The 19,762-nt window shown below is 41.5% G+C and overlaps 1 protein-coding gene across 2 annotated transcripts in view; it reads left to right on the top strand.

Annotated features, from left to right (window-relative positions):
• Nucleotides 1–334: 334 nt before the first annotated feature.
• The window catches only part of SSH2 (slingshot protein phosphatase 2), a gene marked incomplete at both ends in the record, with an annotated part of 261,436 nt that continues 242,008 nt past the window's right edge, over nt 335–19,762 (top strand). For both annotated transcript variants that reach the window (XM_080712744.1, XM_080712746.1), the window contains one exon: nt 335–397. In XM_080712744.1, coding sequence (XP_080568870.1) covers nt 335–397 — 63 coding nt within the window. The remainder of the gene's footprint in view (nt 398–19,762) is intronic.

The following is a 19,762-nucleotide window of genomic DNA, read 5'->3' on the forward strand; positions in this document are numbered from 1 at the left end:
CGGCACGGGCTGGCGCGCACGCGCGGGCGGCTTCCGGCGCGGCGAGGATTACGGCGCGCGCCGCGGGGAGAGGCGGTTGCTGACAGGTGGCGCCTGCGCACTGGGCGCGCTCATTGTGCCCCGCAGCTGCCGAGCCGCCCGCCGCCCGCCGCCCGCTCGGCGCGTCGGTCTGCGAGAGCCGGTGCAGGGCGCGGAGCTGCGGCGGCCCCGCGGCCCCGCCCGCCCTCCGGCCCGGCGCCCTCGCCCGCACCTCCTCCGCGCCGCGGCCCCGTGCCCGCCCGCCCCCACGCTCAGGACGAGGATGCCCTGCCCGGAGCAGCCCAGCAGCGCCTAGATGGCTTTGGTCACGGTCCAGCGGTCGCCCACCCCCAGCACCACCTCCAGCCCCTGCGCCTCGGTGAGTCCGCGGGCCGCGCCGCGCGCCTGTCACTGCGGCTCCGCTGCGCCCCGCCGGCTCCCGCCGAGCGCCACTGCGCACGCGCCGCGCCGCTTCCCCGGCCGGGCGCCGGGCCGCGAGCCCCGCACCCTCGCCCGGCCGCGCTGCGGGCGGCGCCGCGCTGCTTTTTGTCCCCGCTCGCCGGGCGCCCCCGAGCCCCGCGGCATGCCTTCCCGGGCTGGGCACTTCCCTCGGGGATGAGTCATTCTCGCTTCTCACCCTCCCTCCCTCTTTGCCTCTGCTGCTGTGCTGCGGGGAGCCCCCGGCCCGCTCCTCTCGGGACCGGCCAGGGTGTGCGCGGTGCGCCCCGCTCCTGCGGTTTCCGGGGGTACGCCTGCCTCCCCTCACTTGCCGTCCTTCTCGGGCTCCGCACTGCCGAGGCATCATCCGGCTGCTGAACGGCAGTTCCTCGTTGGTCTCCTGCCTCCCCAAAGGGTGGCCGCGGGGCCCCTGTTTGGCGGTCCTCTTAACCTGTTTCCAACGCGGTCCCGAAGCATCGGGTGCCGCTGGATGACCAGCGCCAATTCATTTTCCTTTTACAGACGTTTATGCCGTACGCTCATTGCTCTTGATCGTTCTTGTTCTTGAGTCGTGTTTGAATGGCTTATTACTTCAGATGCCCATGCCAATAAAACATGCTTCCAGAACGAAAGTACCCAGGAACCAGCCTTTACCTGCCCAGCTGTCTTTGCCTTTGCACTTCGCCTTTCGTAGCCCCCACTCCTTTACAACTCGGTTTTCTGAGGCTTCATTTTGAAAAATACATTACTGGGAGGGAACCCAGGGGCATTCTACAACCGACTTAGATCCCCAGGACTTTTTAGTGTTTGTTTTGAAACAGTGTCTGCCTAAATTGCTGAGGCTGGCCTTGAACATGTGGTCTTCCTGACTCGGCCTCCCAAGTTTTGGGATTACAGGTGTGTTCACCATACCCAGCTTAAATATTTATTCATTTGTTTATTATTTTATTTTGGGGGGTATTGGGAATTGAACTTGGAAGCATTCTACTTCTGAGCTCCCCCCCCCCCCAGCCCTTTTCATACAAATTGCTGAGGCTGGCCCAGAATCTGCGATCCTTTTGTCTCAGCCTATGAAGTACTGGTGTTACAGGCATGCACCACCATGCCTGGCTTAAAATGTTTACTTTTTTTTTTTTTTTTTTTTTTTTTTGCGGTTCTGGGGGTGGAACCCAGGGGCATTCTACTTCCGAGTTACACTCCCAGCCCTATTTTTTAAATTTATTTTTTATTTAGAAATAGGGTCTCACAGAGTTGCAAAGGGCCCCACTAAGTAGCTGAGACTGTCTGCGAACCGCGATCCTTCGGGAAGTCTTTGCTTCCCGAATGCTGGGATTACAAGCCTGTGCCACCACGCCCGGCCATTTACTTATTTTCAAAAAACATTGCACCAGTGGGAAAAACTGGGCTACAAACAAACAAACATCCAGATGTTTCAGAGAGAAACAGGTTGAATGAAAATAAGAGCAGTGGAAAACCTACCTTAATTTAAATTACAAAATTGTAATTTAAAAATTGTGTTGGTGGCTTTAGTAGTATCAAGTTGCAAGGAGGTAGTCAACACTGCCACCTTCCACTGTAAAAATAATCGGGCTACTCTTAATTTTTGTTAACTCAAGTGTGAGGTTTACTATCTTGAAAATATGCTGCCTTGTGATTTCAGTATAGTTTCTTTATTCAAAATTTTGCTGTGTGTAGTAGTGGTTTCTTAGATTTTTTTTTTTTTTTTTGCCTTTTGCATCTTGTGTGATCACATTGACAGCTCTACTTAAGAAGTGATTTTTTTTTCCAAGTTTAATTTCTCTTATGTTGTTCCAGAGACTAAAAGTGGGATGGTTGAGTAGAAGTTCAGGAAGGTGTATTTCCAATGATTGTAAGAGAGAATTTTGTAACAGTGGTGTACACTGCCTTGCAAAATAGTGTCAAGCCAGGTGTGGTGGCACACACTTGTAATTCCAGCATTTGGGAGGCTGAGACAAGAGGATCAGGGTTTGCGGACAGCCTCAGCTACTTAGTAAGGCCCTTTGCAACTCAGTGAGACCCTGTTTCAAAATAAAGAATAAAAAATAGGGCTGGGGGTGTAACTCTATCCCCAATAACGCAAAAAAAAAAAAAACGTATTGCTGGACAAAAAAATTTTTTTGTAGTACTGGGGGTGGAACCCATGGGCATTTCTACCTCCGGGCTATACTCCTAGAACTATTTTATACTTTATTTGGAAACAGGGTCTGACTAAGTTGCTGAGAGCCTCACTAAGTAGTTGAGGCTGGCTTTGAACCTGTGTGATCCTCCTGTCTCAGCCTCCCAAGTGCTGGGATTACAAGTGTGCAGCACCACACCTGGCTATTATTCCTGGAAATATTCATGCAAAAATGCTGGCTAACCTTTTGCCTGGAAGGTGGCATAACACATTCCTGCAGTGGGGAATATCTAAGTCTTTAAGATTTTGGGATTTGAGGATAATTGTGTTTCAAAGTTGGTGAAATACTTGAGGGTTGTCTAAAGATAGGTAGGGATAGAAATTTAACGTACTTTATTTTTAATCTGTAGTACTTTATGGTAGATTTTGTAGTCATTAACATAACAGCAATTTAGTGAGACACAGCAACATCATCATCTTGTTGTTTCTTTTGGTAATAAGGATTGAACTCAGGGACTTTCTAATCCTGAACTACACCCCCAGCCTTTAAAAATTTTGATAAGAGTTTCTCTAAGTTGCTGAGAGTCTCATTAAATTTAGAGGATGGCCTCAAATCTTTTATTTTTTGGTGGTACTGGGGATGGAACCCTTCTACCTCCGGGCTACACCCCCAGACCTATTTTTTATATTTTATTTGGGAACAGGGTTTCTTAAGCCAGAGAGGCAAGCTTCAAACCTGGTTGATCCTCCCGTCTCCCAAGCCGCAGGGATTACAAGCGTGCGCCACCACGCCCGGCGAGGATGGCCTCAAATCTTGATCCTCCTGTCTCAGTCTTCTACGTACTGGGGTTACAGGGATGTGCCACCACACCCAGCTCCATCAGACCATCTTAATTCATTCCACTAGTAAACTCTTTGATTTGTGGTTACCGGGCTGATTTTTGGCTGAGAAAGCATTGACGGTTAATAGATACATACCGATAAACTAGAAATCATTATTACAGTAACATTATTTTGTCTGGGCATTGTTGAAAAAAATTATGCTATATTTATTAAGTTGTTATCATACCAGTTTTCTTGAGGCAAATGAAATGAGACCAAATCTACTTGATATGACTTTGTTAGTCAAAACTTGAGTTACTTTAGAATCTTGGCATATGTCAATAGGCACTGTAGACATAGGTAATTAAATTGATCATGTGATAAATGTAGTTAGGCTAAATGACCGATATTTCTGTACTACTAGCTTGGTTATTTCATTTGTTTATATTTGACCTTGTGTACAAAGGAATCTTATTTAGCACTGGTGTGTGTGTGTGTGTAACGATTAGCATTGTTAGCACGACTGATAAGCCAGTTATCTTTTCCTTTAAATTGTCTTCTGATTTGACTCCATCCAAGAGCTATGTTCAGAGCTGAGCGTAGTGGCACACGCTGTAATCCCAGCATTTGGGAGACTGAGACAGGAGGATCACGGTTCGAGGACAGCTTCAACTTAGTAAGGCCCTTTGCAAGTTAGTGAGACCCTGTTTCAAAATAAAAAAATAGGGCTAGGGGTATAGCTCAGAGGTAGAATGCCCCTGGGTTCCATCCCCAGTACTGCAAAAATAAATAAATAAATAAATAAATAAATAAATAAATAAATAAATAAGAGCTGTGTTCGGCTGAGCTCTCTTGTGGTGCTTGTGCTTCAGTATTTGGCTGTTGTTTGATCTGCATGTATTTTGCGGTTGTATCTCTTGCTGCATGAATAGGTTGAGTTGTTTGTTTTAAGAGGGAGGGAGGGAGGAAGGGAGAGAGAAAGTGAGAGGGGGAAGAATCTAGAGAACCATAAGAGAAGAAATTTATAAAATCAGTCATTTTAAGCATTTTATGATACTTTTCACTGTGGTATGTGGAACATTTTAATACTATCAGCTCTTTGGTGTTTTTTTTTGTTTGTTTTTTGGGGGGTCTGGGGATGGAACCCAGGGGCATTCTATCTCCGAGCTATACCTCCTGCCCTATTTTTCATTCTTTATTTTGAAACAGGGTCTCATTAAGTTGCGGAGGGCCTCACTAAGTAGCTGAGGCTGGCCGCAAACTACCATCCTCTGGTCTCAGCCTCCCGAATGCTTGGATTACAAGCATGCGCCACCACACCCAGCTTCAGTATTCATTTTTTCATTAGATATTAAACAAACAAACTATTGATCACCAACTAGCTGTGAATGATCACTGTAGATACTGAGCTGTAACAATTACCTGTCCTCAGGATTAAAATCTGGGTATAGGAAGAGGAAGAACAAGAGGTAGGAAGGTAGAAATGGAAAGTGAGGGTAATGATACTGGTACATGAAGAACCAGTGTGTACTGGTCAGGAGTATTGTCTGAATTCATATTCGGATAAAGTCGCTAATGGCAATGGTAATAAGAGTACCGGGCACAGTGGTTCACGCTTATAATCCCAGTATTTGGGAGGCTGAGACAGGAGGATCGCAGATTTGAGAGCAGCCTCAGCAAATTTAGTGAGACTCAGCAACCTAGTGAGACTTGTTTCAAAACAAAAAATAAAAATAGGGCTGGGGATGTAGTTCAGAGTTAGAACTTCCCAGTTCAATCCCCAGGACCCCCTCCCCCAATACACATACACAAAAATAACAATCTAATATCTCTTGGGTCCTCATCTATGCCAAGTATCATGCTAAGTGCTGCACATAGATTAGCTCATTTACTCCTTAACAATGTGATTAAGGGAAGCGCCTTTGATGCCCATCTTATAGATGAAGAAACGGAGGCAAGGAGATATAAAGGAATGTGTCCTGTGTCACTCAGTCAGCAAGTGATTGGAGTTGCAATTCAATATACAAACCCAGATCTGTTTAAATTTAGAATGCACCATCTTTTTCTACTTGGTGGACAAGGAAAAGTGTATCATGGTAGGTGGCTGTCAATCTAGTTCTTGAATGATGGGTTGCATTTCTATGGGTCAGGATAGATGCTGGGAAGAGAGTATCCCTGGCAGAGAAAAGCTATATACACCAAGACTTAAAAGAGTATAAGTCCCATCTGAAGGAATTACATAGGACAGTTTGAGGAAGGATTTGTTCAGAAGGAGTAGTAAGATAAAGGTGAGGTGGTAGCTAGGACTATACATTTGTTGGAGAAAGGTACTGGAGGGTCCTCAGAGGTTTTGAGCAGATAGAATCACTGTAGTGTTTTAAGAAAATTGATCTACGCTGGGCATGGTGGTGCATCTTATAATCCCAGTACTTGGGAGGCTGAGACAAGAGGATTGCAGGATCTGGTCAGCTTCAGCAACTTAGTGAGGGCCTCTGTAACTCAGTGAGACCCTGTTTCAAAATAAATAGGGTTGGGGTATAGCTCAGAGATGGAATGCCCCTGTATTCAGCCCCCAGAACCAAAAAAAATAAAAAAATAAAGAAAATTGATCTAGAGACTATGAGCCAGAGGGATTTCAGGAAGAGGGAGTTTGTGAGTGGAACCAGTTAGAGGCTATTGTAGTTCAGGTGGGAAATCATAAAGGCCTGAACTGTGATTTGGAAGTGGTAATGGAAAGAAAGGAACAGATGTCAGTAATTGTGGGGAAGACTCAAAGGCCTTAGGGGCTGATTGAATATAGGGGTGGGGGAATCAAAGATGTCAGCTCTTGGGATTTATTATTCTTTGTAGAAAATAAATGTTTCCTAATTAGTAGGGCAATTAAAAAAGTCTCGGGGATGGAGTGGAGCTCAGTGGTAAGAGTACGTGCTTAATGTGAGAAGCTCTGGGTTTCTATTCTCATCCCCAGACAAACAAAAATCTCTCCCTCTGGTGTTTCTATTATAAATTTTCTTTTGGTAATTTATTTTTAATTTTTAGAAATTATTTTTCTATTTTATTTTTAATTGACATGTAACAATTGTACATACTTACGAGGGCAGTGTGATAATTTGATACATATATAATGATTAGATTAGGATAAATGGCCTGTCATCTCAGGCATTTATTATTTCTTTGTGTTGGGAACACTCAAAATTTTCTTTGCTAGCTATTTTGAAATATACAATTATTGCCAACCATAGTTGTCCTAATGTACTATGGAATATTTTTTTTGACTTTTTTTTTTATTGGTGCACTGTATTCATACATCATAGTGGGATACAAACTTTTGTAGACATACATGCTAACATCGCCCAGTCAGCCCCCACCCAATCCCCACCCCATTCTCTCCCCATCCCTCCCTCCCATGCTTGGCTTAGTGGTTGACATCTAGTATTATAGCAATTTATCCAAAATTAAAAATGATAATCTCACAAAACAGTTTCATTTGTCTGATACTAAGCTTTTGATGACTTAAAGATAACATTTCAATATTTCTTTTTGCTTTCTTTCTTACCAGAGAATATTTTTTCTATTTTTTTTAGGTGAAACTATCATATATTTATATATTTATTTTTCAGAAAAAAATCTATCCTAATATGGAATATGGACTCTAGATACTCAAAACGATCTTGAAAAAGAACAAAGCTAGAAGATATATATTTTCTGATTTCAAACCATATAAAGCTACAATAATTGAAACAGTGTAGTACTATTCTAAAGGCAGATATATAAACCATTGGAGTTAAATAAAAGCCTAGAGCTAAATTCTTCCCTAAATTGTCAAGTTATTTTTGACAAGGTTTCCACGAACATTTGGTGGTGGAAATAATAATCTTTTAACTAAATATTGTTGAAACATAATAATTACATGGAAAAGAATAAAGTTGGACCCTTACCTAATCCCATATACAAGTATTAACTCAAAATAGATAAAAGACCTAAATATAAATCTTAAGACTATAAACTTTTAGGAGAAAATCTGGGTCATAAAACCTCACAACATTGAAATTGGCAGTGATTTCTTGGATATGATTTCAATGGCACAGGCAACAGAAGAGTATACAAACTCCCTAAAAAATAAAAAAAAATATTGTATATCCAAAGACAATGTAAACAGAGTTAAAAGTTACCGATAGAATGGGATAAAATATTTCCAAATGCTATATCTGAAGGTATATTAATATTCCAACTAGAAATCCTAAAAATTAACAACAATAAAGGCAAACAATACCATTTAGAGATAGGTAAAAGACTAACATAAGTAATGAATCTCCACAGATAACCAATCTTAGTTGACTGTTGGATGGAAACTCTTGTTTCTCTGGTTCTGGTGTGTGTTACCTATTTCTTCTTTGTAGTTAATCTCTTTGAGTATTTTCTCTAGTGCTGGTTTTGAAGACAAAAATTCCTTCAGTTTCTGTTTGTCATGGAAGCTTCTTATTTCTCCATCTAATTTGATAGAAAGTTTTGCTGGGTAGGAGATTTTTGGCTGGAAGTTGTTTTCTTTCAGAGTTTGGAATATGTTACTCCAAGCCCTTCTGGCTCTCATGACTTGGTTTGGGAAGTCTGGAGTGATTCTAATTGGTTTGCCTCTGAATGTCACTTGGCCCTTTGTTTTTGTTGCCTTTAAGATTCTCTGCTTGGCTTCCACATTGGTCATTTTGACAATTATGTGGCGTGGGGATCCTCTTCTCCGATCCTGTCTAAAGGGAGTTCTATAAGTTTCCTGGACCTGTGTATCGAGCTCTTGCTCTATGTTTGGAAAATTTTCTGCTATTAATTGCTTGAAGAGATTGTTGATCCCTTTGGTTTCACTTTCTTTTCCCTCCTCTATTCCAATTATTCTTAGGTTAGCTCTCTTAAAATGTGCCCATATTTCTTCAATGTCAGATTCCTGCTGTCGGATATTTTTTCCTAGATTATAAACTATGCGTTCATTTTTGGAATGATCATCTTCTAAGAGCGAGATTCTGTTCTCCATGTGGTCTAATCGGTTGTTTGTGCTTTGAATTGAGGCCTTTACTTCATTAATTGCATCCTTTATCTCTTTTTGGCTCTCTCTGAGTTCTTTTCGAAGCACCTCTATTATTTCTACAGTTATTTTCCTGATTTGATCTTCTAGAAATCTCTGATTTTCTGTTTTATCGGGTTCTGATGTTGTGGGGTTGTGGGCATTCATTGCTCCAGTATTATTCCTCTTTCCCATGATTTTGGAAGTTTGTGCCTTCTCTGGGTTCTTCCCTTGGGTCACTATGACTTCACTTAAGGTGTTCTGGATCTTGAGTCAGTAGTATCTCAGACCCCACTACTCCTTTGCTGGGTTGTATCACAGAGTCTCCGACCCAGAGAGTCCATAGAGGCTGCTTTAGACTGTGGGGGGTGCCAGGTTGCACGTTCTCCTATGGTGTGATATCTCTGCCACCGCCACTCCCCCACTGGGTCAAGTCCCAGGGAGTACAGTACTGGGATTTCTCCTCTGTGGCCCGCAATTTGACTCACTGTTCTTGAGTTCGCAGATGTAGCTGTACTGGATTCGGTGAATTCTCTGCTGCTGCCGCTGGTGGCAATATGGCGCCGCTGCCCTGCCCTCGGCCGTGAGGCTGGCGTATTTCTTCTTGGTTTTGATTTCCACTCTGAATCCCTGCGGCGTGTGCTGAGCTCAGCCACTGGGAGCTTTAGATTTTACCTGCGGCGAGAAATCCCGCCTGGCTGTTCCGCAGCGGCTCACCTCGGCTTGCTGTAGCCGTCCGGTGAAGTCGCCGCTGCCGCCGGCAGTATGGCACTGCTGCCGCGTCCTCGGGCGTGAGGCCGGTTATCTCCTCTGTGGCTCTGAGCTCTGTTCTCAGTCCACTTTCTCTCTGGAGCTTGGTGATTTTTTTGTTTCTCTGGTGATGGTGTTTTCTGGCTATGAAAGGCGCTGATTTTGTGGTAATGGAGATTGGTTGTTAGCGGGGCTCTTAAGCCCCGCTTTTCTCAGTCGCCATCTTCCCGGAAGCTGTACTATGGAATATTAAAAGATATTCCTCATGTCCATCTTCATCCATGTACCTGTTAATCATCTCTCAAACCCCCTTTCCCAAGCCTTTCCTAGGCTCTGGTAACCACTATTCTTTCAACTTCTATGAGATCAACTTGTTTGTTTCCATATATAAGTAAGAACATGCTATATTTATCTTTCTTTGCCTAACTTATTGTACTTAATGTCCCCCAGTTTTAATCCATGTTTCTGAAAATGACAGAATTTTATTTTTTATAGTTGCATAATATTCTGTTGTGTGTGTATATATATACACATATACTATACATATAGCATGTGTGCGCGTGCGCGCGCGCGCGCACACACACACACACACACATACACACACACCCCATAGTTTCTTTATCCAGTCATTTGTTGAGGGATACCTAGATTGATTCCATATCTTGGCTATTGTGAATAGTGCTTCAATAAACATGTGAGTGTGGATGTTCCTTCCACATACTGATTTCATTTTCTTTGGATATATACCCAGTAGTGGGATCATTGGATCATATGGCAGTTCTGTTCCTAGCTTTTTGAAGAAACTCTATACTGTTTTCTAATGGCTGTACTAATTTACATTCCCACCAAAAGTAGATGAGGATTCTCCTTTCTTTGCATCATTGCTAACAAAAATTTATTTTTGTTGAGAAAAAAAACATATGTTTATGGTATATAACATGATATCTTGATATATGTGCATACTGTAGAATGATTAAGTGAAGCTAATTAGCATATCATCTCACATTATCTTTTTTGTGATGAGAACATATAAAATCTACTCTCAGCAATTTTCAAGTGTGCAGTACATTATTATTAACTATAGTCATCGTGCTGTGCAGTAAATCTCTAGAGCTTATTTTTTCCTAACTGAAACTTTATACCACTTGCCCCACCCCTAAATCTGGCATGAATTTTTAAATTGATATTTATATTAATCCAAGGTCACATAAACACAGTATAATACTATAATAATCTTTTACTTTTGAGTAGTGCTTTATATTTGATAATGTTTTTGTGTTTGTGATTTAATTCTCTAGCAGTCCTGTAATGGACAGATATCCAGGTTAAAACACACAGAAGGTTACAGAACTGATGGTGTAAGAATCTGCGCTAGAGCCTGGCTTGGTGGAGCAAGCCTGTAATCCCACTACATGGGAGGCTGAAACAGGAAGATCTCAGGTTCACAGACAGCCTTAGTAATTTACTGAGATTCTCAGCAACTTAGTGAGATCTTGTTTCAAATAAAAAATAAAATAGGGCTGAGAGTGTAGCTCAGAAGTAGAATGCCTCTGGGTTTACTCCCCAGTGAGAGAGAGGGGGGGGGAGGCACTAGCTTGTATAAGAAGAAAATTGGCAAAAATTTTTGCTACTTAATGCAGGGATAGATATCCCTCTAGGACCTGGTAGTTTCTGGGAGCTACTATTATAGGTTCATAATGATGACTCTGAATCATAAGAAGGCTTTATCTTGTTTAAGCTTGATTTAAGTAATCAGGATTAAATATAGCATATTTTTAAATAGATGCTTATTTAAGTTTTACCAGTATGATTTGTATGTGTGTGTGGTATTGGGATTTGAGCCCAAGGGCATTCCTCCTCTGAGCTACATACCTAGCCCTTTTTATTTTTTGTTTGGAAACAAGGTCTTGCTAGGTTCCTGAAAGCTTCACTACATTACTGAGGCTGTCCTTGTACCTGCAATCCTCCTCTCAGCCTCCCAAGTACTGGGATTATAGGCATGCACAACCATGCCATACTTGATGTTTTGCTTTGTTGTTGTTTTTGTGGTACTAGGTATTGAATGCAGGGCTACTTTTGAGCTATACCTGCAGCCCTATTTTATTTCATTTTTTATTTTGAAACAGGGTTTTGCTTATTTGTTGAGTTTGGCCTCAAACCTGAAATTCTCCTGTTTAATCCTCCCAAGTGCTGGGATCATAGGCATGTGGCACCACATCTGGCTTTGCCTGACCTTATTAACACTGAATATTCTCACTTCACTTTTGTTTTGGTGGTGGTGATGTATATGGAACCCAGGGGCATTCTACCTCTGAGCGACACCCAGTAGGTCTCGGTAGGATGCTAAGCCTCACTACACTCCTGAGGCTCTCTTGTGATCTTCTGTCTCAGCCTCTCAAGTACTGATTATAGGTGTGTGCCACCATGCCCAGCTCTCTTATGTTACTTTTGTGTGTGTGTGTGGTACTGGGGATTGAACCCAGGGATATTCTACCTCTAAGCTATATCCACAGCTCTATTTTTGTTCTTTATTTTTGAAACTGTCTCGCTAAGTTATGGAGGGCCTCACTAAGTAGCTGAGGCTGTCCAAGAACCCAGATCCTCCTGTCTCAGCCTCCCAAATGCTGGGATTACAAGCGTGCACCACCACACCCGGCTCATTACTAATTTTTTTTATTTTGGTACTGGGGTTCCTGGAAGTCCTTCTACCTCTGGGCTATACTCCCAGACCTATTTTATATATATATATATATATATATATATATTTTTTTTTTTTAATTTGGAAATGGGGTCTCTTAATCCAGTGCGGCTAGCTTCGAACCTGTGCGATCCTCCTGTCTCAGCCTCCCAAGCATGCAGGGAATTGCAAGTGTGCACCACCACGCCCGGCTCATTACTAATTTTTGAGATTAAAGAGTAGTAGTTGGTCTGGTTTGTATTTCATTATTAAATAGGTTGAGTATTTTTCAGATATTTAACATAGATTTATATTAACATTTATTTATTTAAGTACCAGGGATTGAACCAAGGGGCAGGCTACCTCTGAGCTCTACCTCCAGCCCTATTTTTTATTCTTTATTTTGAAACAGGGTCTCACTAAGTTGTAGAGGCCTCACTAAGTAGGTGAGACTGGCAGTGAACCTGTGATCCTCTTGTCTCAGCCTCCCAAGATTAAAAGTGTGCGCCACTACTCTCGGCTATGTTAAGTTTTAAAAAGATAATTTATTGAGGTATAATGTACAAATCCTAAAATATACCTTTTTTGGTATTGCGGATTGTGGGATTGAACCCAGGGGCGTTCTACCTCTGAGCTACACCTCCAGTTCTATTTTATTTTTATCTTGAATCAGGTCTTGCTAGGCTGATGAGTGTCTGAGTACTTGCTGAGGCTGGCCTCTAACCTGTGATCTTCCTATCTCAGCTTCCCAAGTACTCGCATTACAGGTGTGTTGTGCCCGTGTGCCCAGTTTATACCTGTTGTTGTTGATGGTGGTTTTTTGGTTTTTTTTTTTGCAGTACTGGGGATGGAACCCAGGGGCATTCTACCTTCGAGCTACACCCTCAGTCCTATTTTTTAGTCTTTTTGAAACAGGGTCTCACTGAGTTGCGAAGGGTCTCAATAAGTGGCTGAGGCTGTCCTTGAACCACGATCCTCCTTTGTCAGCCTCCCAAATGCTGGGACTCCAAGCGTGTGCCACCACGCCCGGTTTATCCCCGCTTAATAAGAGTACAATTCAGTGATTTAGAGTAAACTATCAGGAGCTGTGCAGCCTGTCTTTCATGAACTATTTGTTAATTCTTTTCAGTTTGTATACTTTTTGATATATTATGAATATCAACCCTTATATATATTTAAATGATTTGGTTTTTAATTCAGTTTTTATTACTCTTAAAAGTCTTTAATAAGAGTTTTGCTGGTGAGACCTTGAATGAGCCAACCTTGCTTACCTCTTCAGCCTGTCTCTTCCTAAGTCCCTGCATTGCACACTGCTCACAGTTAAGCTGACATGCTCTGCGCCTTTGGTCTCTAGGCTTTTGCACATGCTGTTCCCTTTACCTGGAACACTTTCCCCTCACCTCTTTACCTAATGAATTCCTACTCATCCTTCAGGTCTCAGCTTAAATGTCACTTCTTCTGGGAAGCTTCCCTGATTCCACCCCCAGACCATGGTAGGTGCCCCTTCTCTGCATCATAAGTCCCCTGTACTTGCCCATGGTGACTCTTACCTCTTTATTCTACTTGATGGTTTGATTGCTAAACGTAGGCCAAGGACTGGGTCTTTTTGTGTATATTATATGTATAGATCAACAAATATGGTCATATTTAATAATTTTTTTTTCATTTTGAGTTGTTCCATTGTTTTTTAAGCATAGGAAGACATCCCAGAAGTCCAAAGGATATGACCACTTTTTAAGATTTTTGAAATATGTCTTGCAGAAGGGTTGAATCAGTCTTTGTTTATAATTAATATATAAAAATGTTTTATGGTACCCTCTTCACCCCTAAGTATCATCCTTATCAACCATTTTTGTCATAATGATAGCTGCTGTTTATTGGACACTTACTGTATATTAGACATTGTACTGAGTATCTTTGTGCATGCTAGGCAAGCACTCTACCACTGAGCAGCTATCTCCCAGCCCCGGTGCTGATTATCTTAAATGCATTGTCATTTAACTGTTACATCACTACTGTGGCATAGGTATTGTTCTCTCGTTCTCTTCTTTCGTTGATGGTGATTGAACCCAAGGCATTATACATGTGAAGCACACACTCTACCACTGAGCTACAACCTCCAGGTCTATAGTTCTATTTTATAAAGAGAATTGAGGCCCAGAGAATTTGAGTTGGCCAAGGTTAAAAGTGTGGTATCTGACTCCAGAACCCCTTCTCTTAACTACTAATATTTTATTGTTTTAATTTACTTTTTTTTTCAGAAGTTTAACATTTATTCAAACATTTACTATTAGCCAGGCATGGTGGTCAGCCAGTAGCCCCAGTTATTCAGGAGTCTAAGGGAAGGGAGACTATTAGTTTATGTTCATAAGTTTGAGACCAGTCTGGGCAACAAGGTGAGAGGACCCTGTGTTAAAGAACAAAGACAAAAACAAAAGCACTTTACTGTTAGGTGTTTTGTATTCCTTGTTTGTAAATTGTTCATATACTTTGCCCAGGTTTCTCTGTAGGTGCTTATTTTTTCCATGCTGATTTGTAAGTATTCTTTATATGCTAAGAATATTAACTTTATACTGTTACGTTGGGAATTTTTCCAATTTTCAGTGGCCATTTAGTTTTCTTTTTATTCATTTAAAAAAAATTTTTTTTTAATTTTTTTTTGGTGGTACTGGGGTTCCTGGAAACACTTCTACATCCAGGCTACACTCCGAGACCTATTTTTATTGTATTTATTTATTTTATTTTATTATTATTTTTGGTTGTATTGGGGTTCCTGGAATCCCTTCTACCTCCGGGTTACACTCCCAGGCCTATTTTTATAGTTTTTATTTGGAAACAGGGTCTCTTCAGCCAGTGAGGCTGGCTTCGAACCTGCGCGATCCTCCTGTCTCCACCTCCCAAGCGCGGGGATTACAAACTGCGCCACCACGCCCAGCTCTTTTTATTCATTTATATGTACAAACATTTAAAAAATTTAATTCCGCCGGGCTTGTAATCCCCGCGCTTGGGAGGCAGAGACAGGAGGATCGTGCAGGTTCGAAGCCAGCCGCGCGCGCTGGCTTAGGAGACCCTGTTTCTAAAATGAAAATATAAAAATAGGTCTGGGAGTGTAGCCCAGAGGTAGAAGGGCTTCCAGGAACCCCAGTACCACCAAAAAAAAAAAAAATAATAATAATAATAATAATAATAAAATAAAAAATAAAAAATGTAATTCCATCAATCCCCAAAACTTTTGAGGTATATCTTTTTGTTGTTCTCCTTAGTTTAATTTTTCATCAATAGAGAAATATTCATCTGTATTTTCTCAAGCTGTTTATGGTTTGTTTGTTTGTTTGCTTGGTACTGGGGATTGAACCTAAAGGAACTCTTCCTCCAAGCTATGCCCCCAGCCTGATTTTATTTCTTTATTTTGAAACAGGGTCTCACTAGTTTTCTGAGAGCTTCCCTACAATGCTGAGGCTGGCCTTGAACCTGTGATCCTGCTTTCTCAATCTCCCAAGTACTGGAATTACAAATGTGCACCACCACACCAGGCTGTAGTTTTATTTTTATGTTTTACTTTAATCATCTGAAATTAACTTTGTTGCACAATGTCAGGTAAGGATTACATTTACTTTGTTCTGAATACTTAACAACTTAGTTCATTTTTTGAAATATTCACTCATTCCCCCTCTCCAGTGCTATATAACTCCACCTCTGAAGACTAAATTTGTTTAATAAGCTACACAGTTTGTTCCATTGAAGTTCTGTTACTAGTCTCATAGGGGTTTGATTAGTTTAGCATGTATTACTACTCATTAAGTTACATGGATAGAAAATAAACTTTAATCTAGCTTAAGTTTTTTTTTTTTTTTTGGTGGTACTGGGGTTCCTGGAAGCCGTTCTACCTCCGGGCTACACTCCCAGACCTATTTTATGTTTTTGAAACAGGGTCTCTTACGCCAGCGCGGCTGGCTTCGAACATGTGGGATCCTCCTGTCTCCGCCTCCCAAGCGCGGGGATTACAAGTGTGGGCTACCACGCCTGGCCTAATCTAGTTTAAATTTTAAAATTTGCCTCAAGCACCTGGAAAGTCCAGAAGAAGAGCAGGCCATCGGTATTCAAAAGGCCTTTCTGTCTGGCTTTGCCTGAAATTATGCTCAGTCTGACATGACACATTGTAACACTACCTTCTTATGTAGTACCATTACATATTACTCCTGGTTCCAAAAACTTAGGACTTTATTACTTTTTCAACATACTGTTAGGTTGACATCAACAGTGCCTGGCCTATTTTATGCTTTTACATATTCATAATTTTTATTTGTTCATTCACACAAAAAACCTAGCTATTTGGAATAGGGAAATTATTTCCAACAGAAAAAAAAGTGATTATAATAGATGAGACCCTTTATCCAAACTGAAAAATGCCAGCAGCTAGGTGTACATGGGAGAGACCTCTAGAATCTTGTTAATTAGCCAGTATTTCATGAGTGCTTTTGTGCAGGCATTCTTATCCATTCTCTTCATCTGGTTCTTAGCACTGAATCTTTTTTAGATACTTATAAACTGCCCTGGGCTGGGCATGGTGACACACGCTTGTAATTCCAGTATTTGGGAGGTCAAGACAGAAGGGTCACAGGTTTGCAGCCAGCCTCAGCCTCTTGTGAGGCCCTCTGCAACTTAGTGAGACCCTGTTTCAAATAAAAGAATAAAAAATGGGGCTGGAAGTGTCCCTTGGAGATAGAATACTCCTGAGTTCAATCCCTAGTATTCAAATTAAAAAAACAAATAGGGCTGGAGATGTACCTTGGATGTCCCCTGCGGAACCCAGGACCTTCTACCTCCGGGTATTCTCCCAGACCAATTTTTTTTTAATACATTATTTGGAAACAGGGTCTCACTAAGTTGCTGAGAGTAACTAAGTAGCTGAGGCTGGCTTCAAACCTGTGCCATCTTCCTGTTTCAGCCTCCTAAGCACAGGGATTACAAGCGTGCACTACCATGCCCGGCTTGAGACCCTGTTTCAAAACAAAAAGTAATAATTAAAAAAAGGACTGTGGGTGTAGTTCAGAGGTAAAATGCCCATTGGTTCTATTCCCAGCACTACACACACACACACACACACACACACACACACACACACACACACAGTAGAAGTGGAAAGACTAATATTAAACAAGTAATTAAATTACGATGTAGTGAGAGTTTCACTTTCCGACTCTCCAGAGTGCCGCAGGCACTGCTGCTTTTTCTTCTCTTCCCTTTCTATTTCTTACTGATTTTATAATAAAGAATTGTTAAAACTGTAAAAAAATGCAATGTAGTAATCACAAATACATAAGCCTTGAAAACTTGAAGAAGAGAAAAAAAGGATAGCAAGGATTTGTGAGGAGGGCCTGAAAGAGTGAGTGGGAGTTGATTAGAAAGAGGGTTAGGGGTGAAGGGCGGAAAGGAGAGAAACATCCTTCAGAATGAAATCAAGACACAGAGCTAGAAATGGCAGCATGGATGCTGAAAACCACAAGCAGCATAGTACTGATGGCATGTAAAGTGTAGAAAATGGGGGTGGAAAAGCAAAGGTAATATTTTCTGAATTTTAACATGTGCAGCCTTACTTTACCTTGAATACAGGATTTGTGGCTTTCCTTTAAAGTGGCTTTGTTAAAATTTGTGATTCTGGGCAAGAAACTTTGAAGCCTAACTCTCTTAATTATAGCTACCACATTTTAAGTCTTTGCTGTGCAGTAGACACTGGGTTTAAGTAGGCATCATAACAATATTTAAAGGAATACTGTAGTATCATTGTTCCCATTTTACAGATGAAGAAAAACTGGTTCTCAGGGTGATGTCTAGATGAATGACAGTGTAATTCAGTTTGGATTGGCAGAGCTCATATTTAAACTTTGAATGCTATGGTCAAAGAGCAACGTGGAGACTAAATTACCTTCTGGGTGTTAGAATTCTTTGATTTTTTTTTTTTTTCATGGTCCTGGAGATTGAACCCAGGGGCATTCTAGCTCTGAGCAATACCCCCTGGCCCTATTTTTCTATTTTTTATTCTGAAACAGGGTGTCAATAAGTTGCTGACAGTCTTGTCTTGAACCTATGATCCTCCTGTCTCAGTCTCCCAAGTACTGGGATAATAGGTATGTTAGAATTAGCCTCTCTAAACTGGGCCTGGTGGCTCACGCTTGTAATCCTAGCCCTTGGGAGGCTGAGACAGGAGGAGCACACGGGTTCGAAGCCAGCCTCAGCTGGGTGAGGTTCTTGGCAACTTAGTGAGACCCTGTTTCCAAATAAAGTATAAAATAGGTCTGGGAGTATAGCCTGGAGGTACACAGACCTGGGTTCCACCCCCAGTGTCTGTCACACACACACACACACACACACACACACACACACGCACGCGCGCACGCGAATTAGTTTGAGTTTAAGTGCTGTTTGGCTTCTTCCATTTTCAAATCATTTAGCTTCATGTTTGTCCTGCTGTAGTTTGGATTGCTGAAATTTGTGTCCTTTTGCTGCTGGTGCTTTGGTATTTGAGAAACACAGTTTAGCAGAAGTTTGTTGAGAGCTTTCTCAAACCCTGTGGGTTATATAGGCCATTATTATCCTTGCTTAAGATTTACAAGTTGGAGAGGGCAGCTATAAACTAAGCAGGTGTAATAAAAAAAACACTTGGCATCCCGAGTGTAGTGGGAGAGGCAGAAACCAAGCGGCAAACAGGAAGAAGGCCAGTTCTGAGGGATAGCGAACAGGAAAGGATGGAGGAACAGAAGATCTCTGCAGCAGGAAAGTGAAAGCGTTTGTTTTCAACGTAGTTATTAATCCTTCTTAGTTTCACAAACAAGTAGAAGCCAGTTTTTCCCCCCATAGGGTGATTATTGTAAGATTTTTGTCTAAGACATGGTAGCCCCTGATATCAAAGCTTCTGTCTTTGGAAAGTATGTATTAGTATTTATTACCTTGCCACTCACCTGTATTTCCTTTCCCACCTCTATACCTTATCTCACTTAAAGAAAATGAAAAACAAAAACAAAACACCAATAATCTCCTTTTTACTGCTATAGATAGATAGGGGAATGGAAGAAATTAGATTTATTGAAGTTAAAGGAAGATATCTCATGCAACTTGATGACTGAAACAATGATTCTCCTGTTGTTACTTCAGACACTTAAATATCTAGAATCTGAGATCCCTGTCTTCATAACTGGAATATTTAGCCATTGTCCTACACAAGAATTAGTATAAACCACATGTCAGCATCTCATAACACATTTCGAAGCTATTAAGGAATATCATTGATTCTTTGAGGTGATTGTAGTTTAGAATAAAAATAATAACTGCCAATTATTCTAATAGAGGCCACATGGGAAGAGAGAATTCCTAAGAGAATTTCATTTTCCTCCTCTTAGGCCTTCAACAATATCTCTGGTGACAAGAAGCTGTCTAGCACAGTATTTAGAAGGGTAGGATCTGGAAACTGCCTTAATCTGAATCCTGGGCTTTAGAATTTCCTAGACTTTGACTACTTAACTGCTTTATGCTTTGTTTTGCAAACCAGTAAATAGGGATAATAATAGTACTCCTTTCATAGAAATATTGTGGGCATTAAATGCGAAAATGCTTTAGTACCATGCCTGGCACAAAATAAGCATGCACTCACAAAGTATTAGTCATTTTTATAACAATGGTGATTTAGAGCAATCCCAGTGCTTGGGAGTCCGAGACAGGAGGCCCACAGGTTCAAGGGCATTGCTTATAACTTGGTGAGACCCTGTAAAAATAACAAAAGACTAGAGTTGACTAGGCATGGTGGCACAGGCCCTTAATCCCAGTACTTGGGAGGCTGAGAAAGGATTGCAGGTTCAAAGCCAGTCTCAGC

The sequence above is a fragment of the Muscardinus avellanarius genome, assembly GCF_963383645.1.
Source record: "Muscardinus avellanarius genome assembly, chromosome: 16".
NCBI classification, from domain to species: Eukaryota; Metazoa; Chordata; class Mammalia; order Rodentia; family Gliridae; genus Muscardinus; species Muscardinus avellanarius.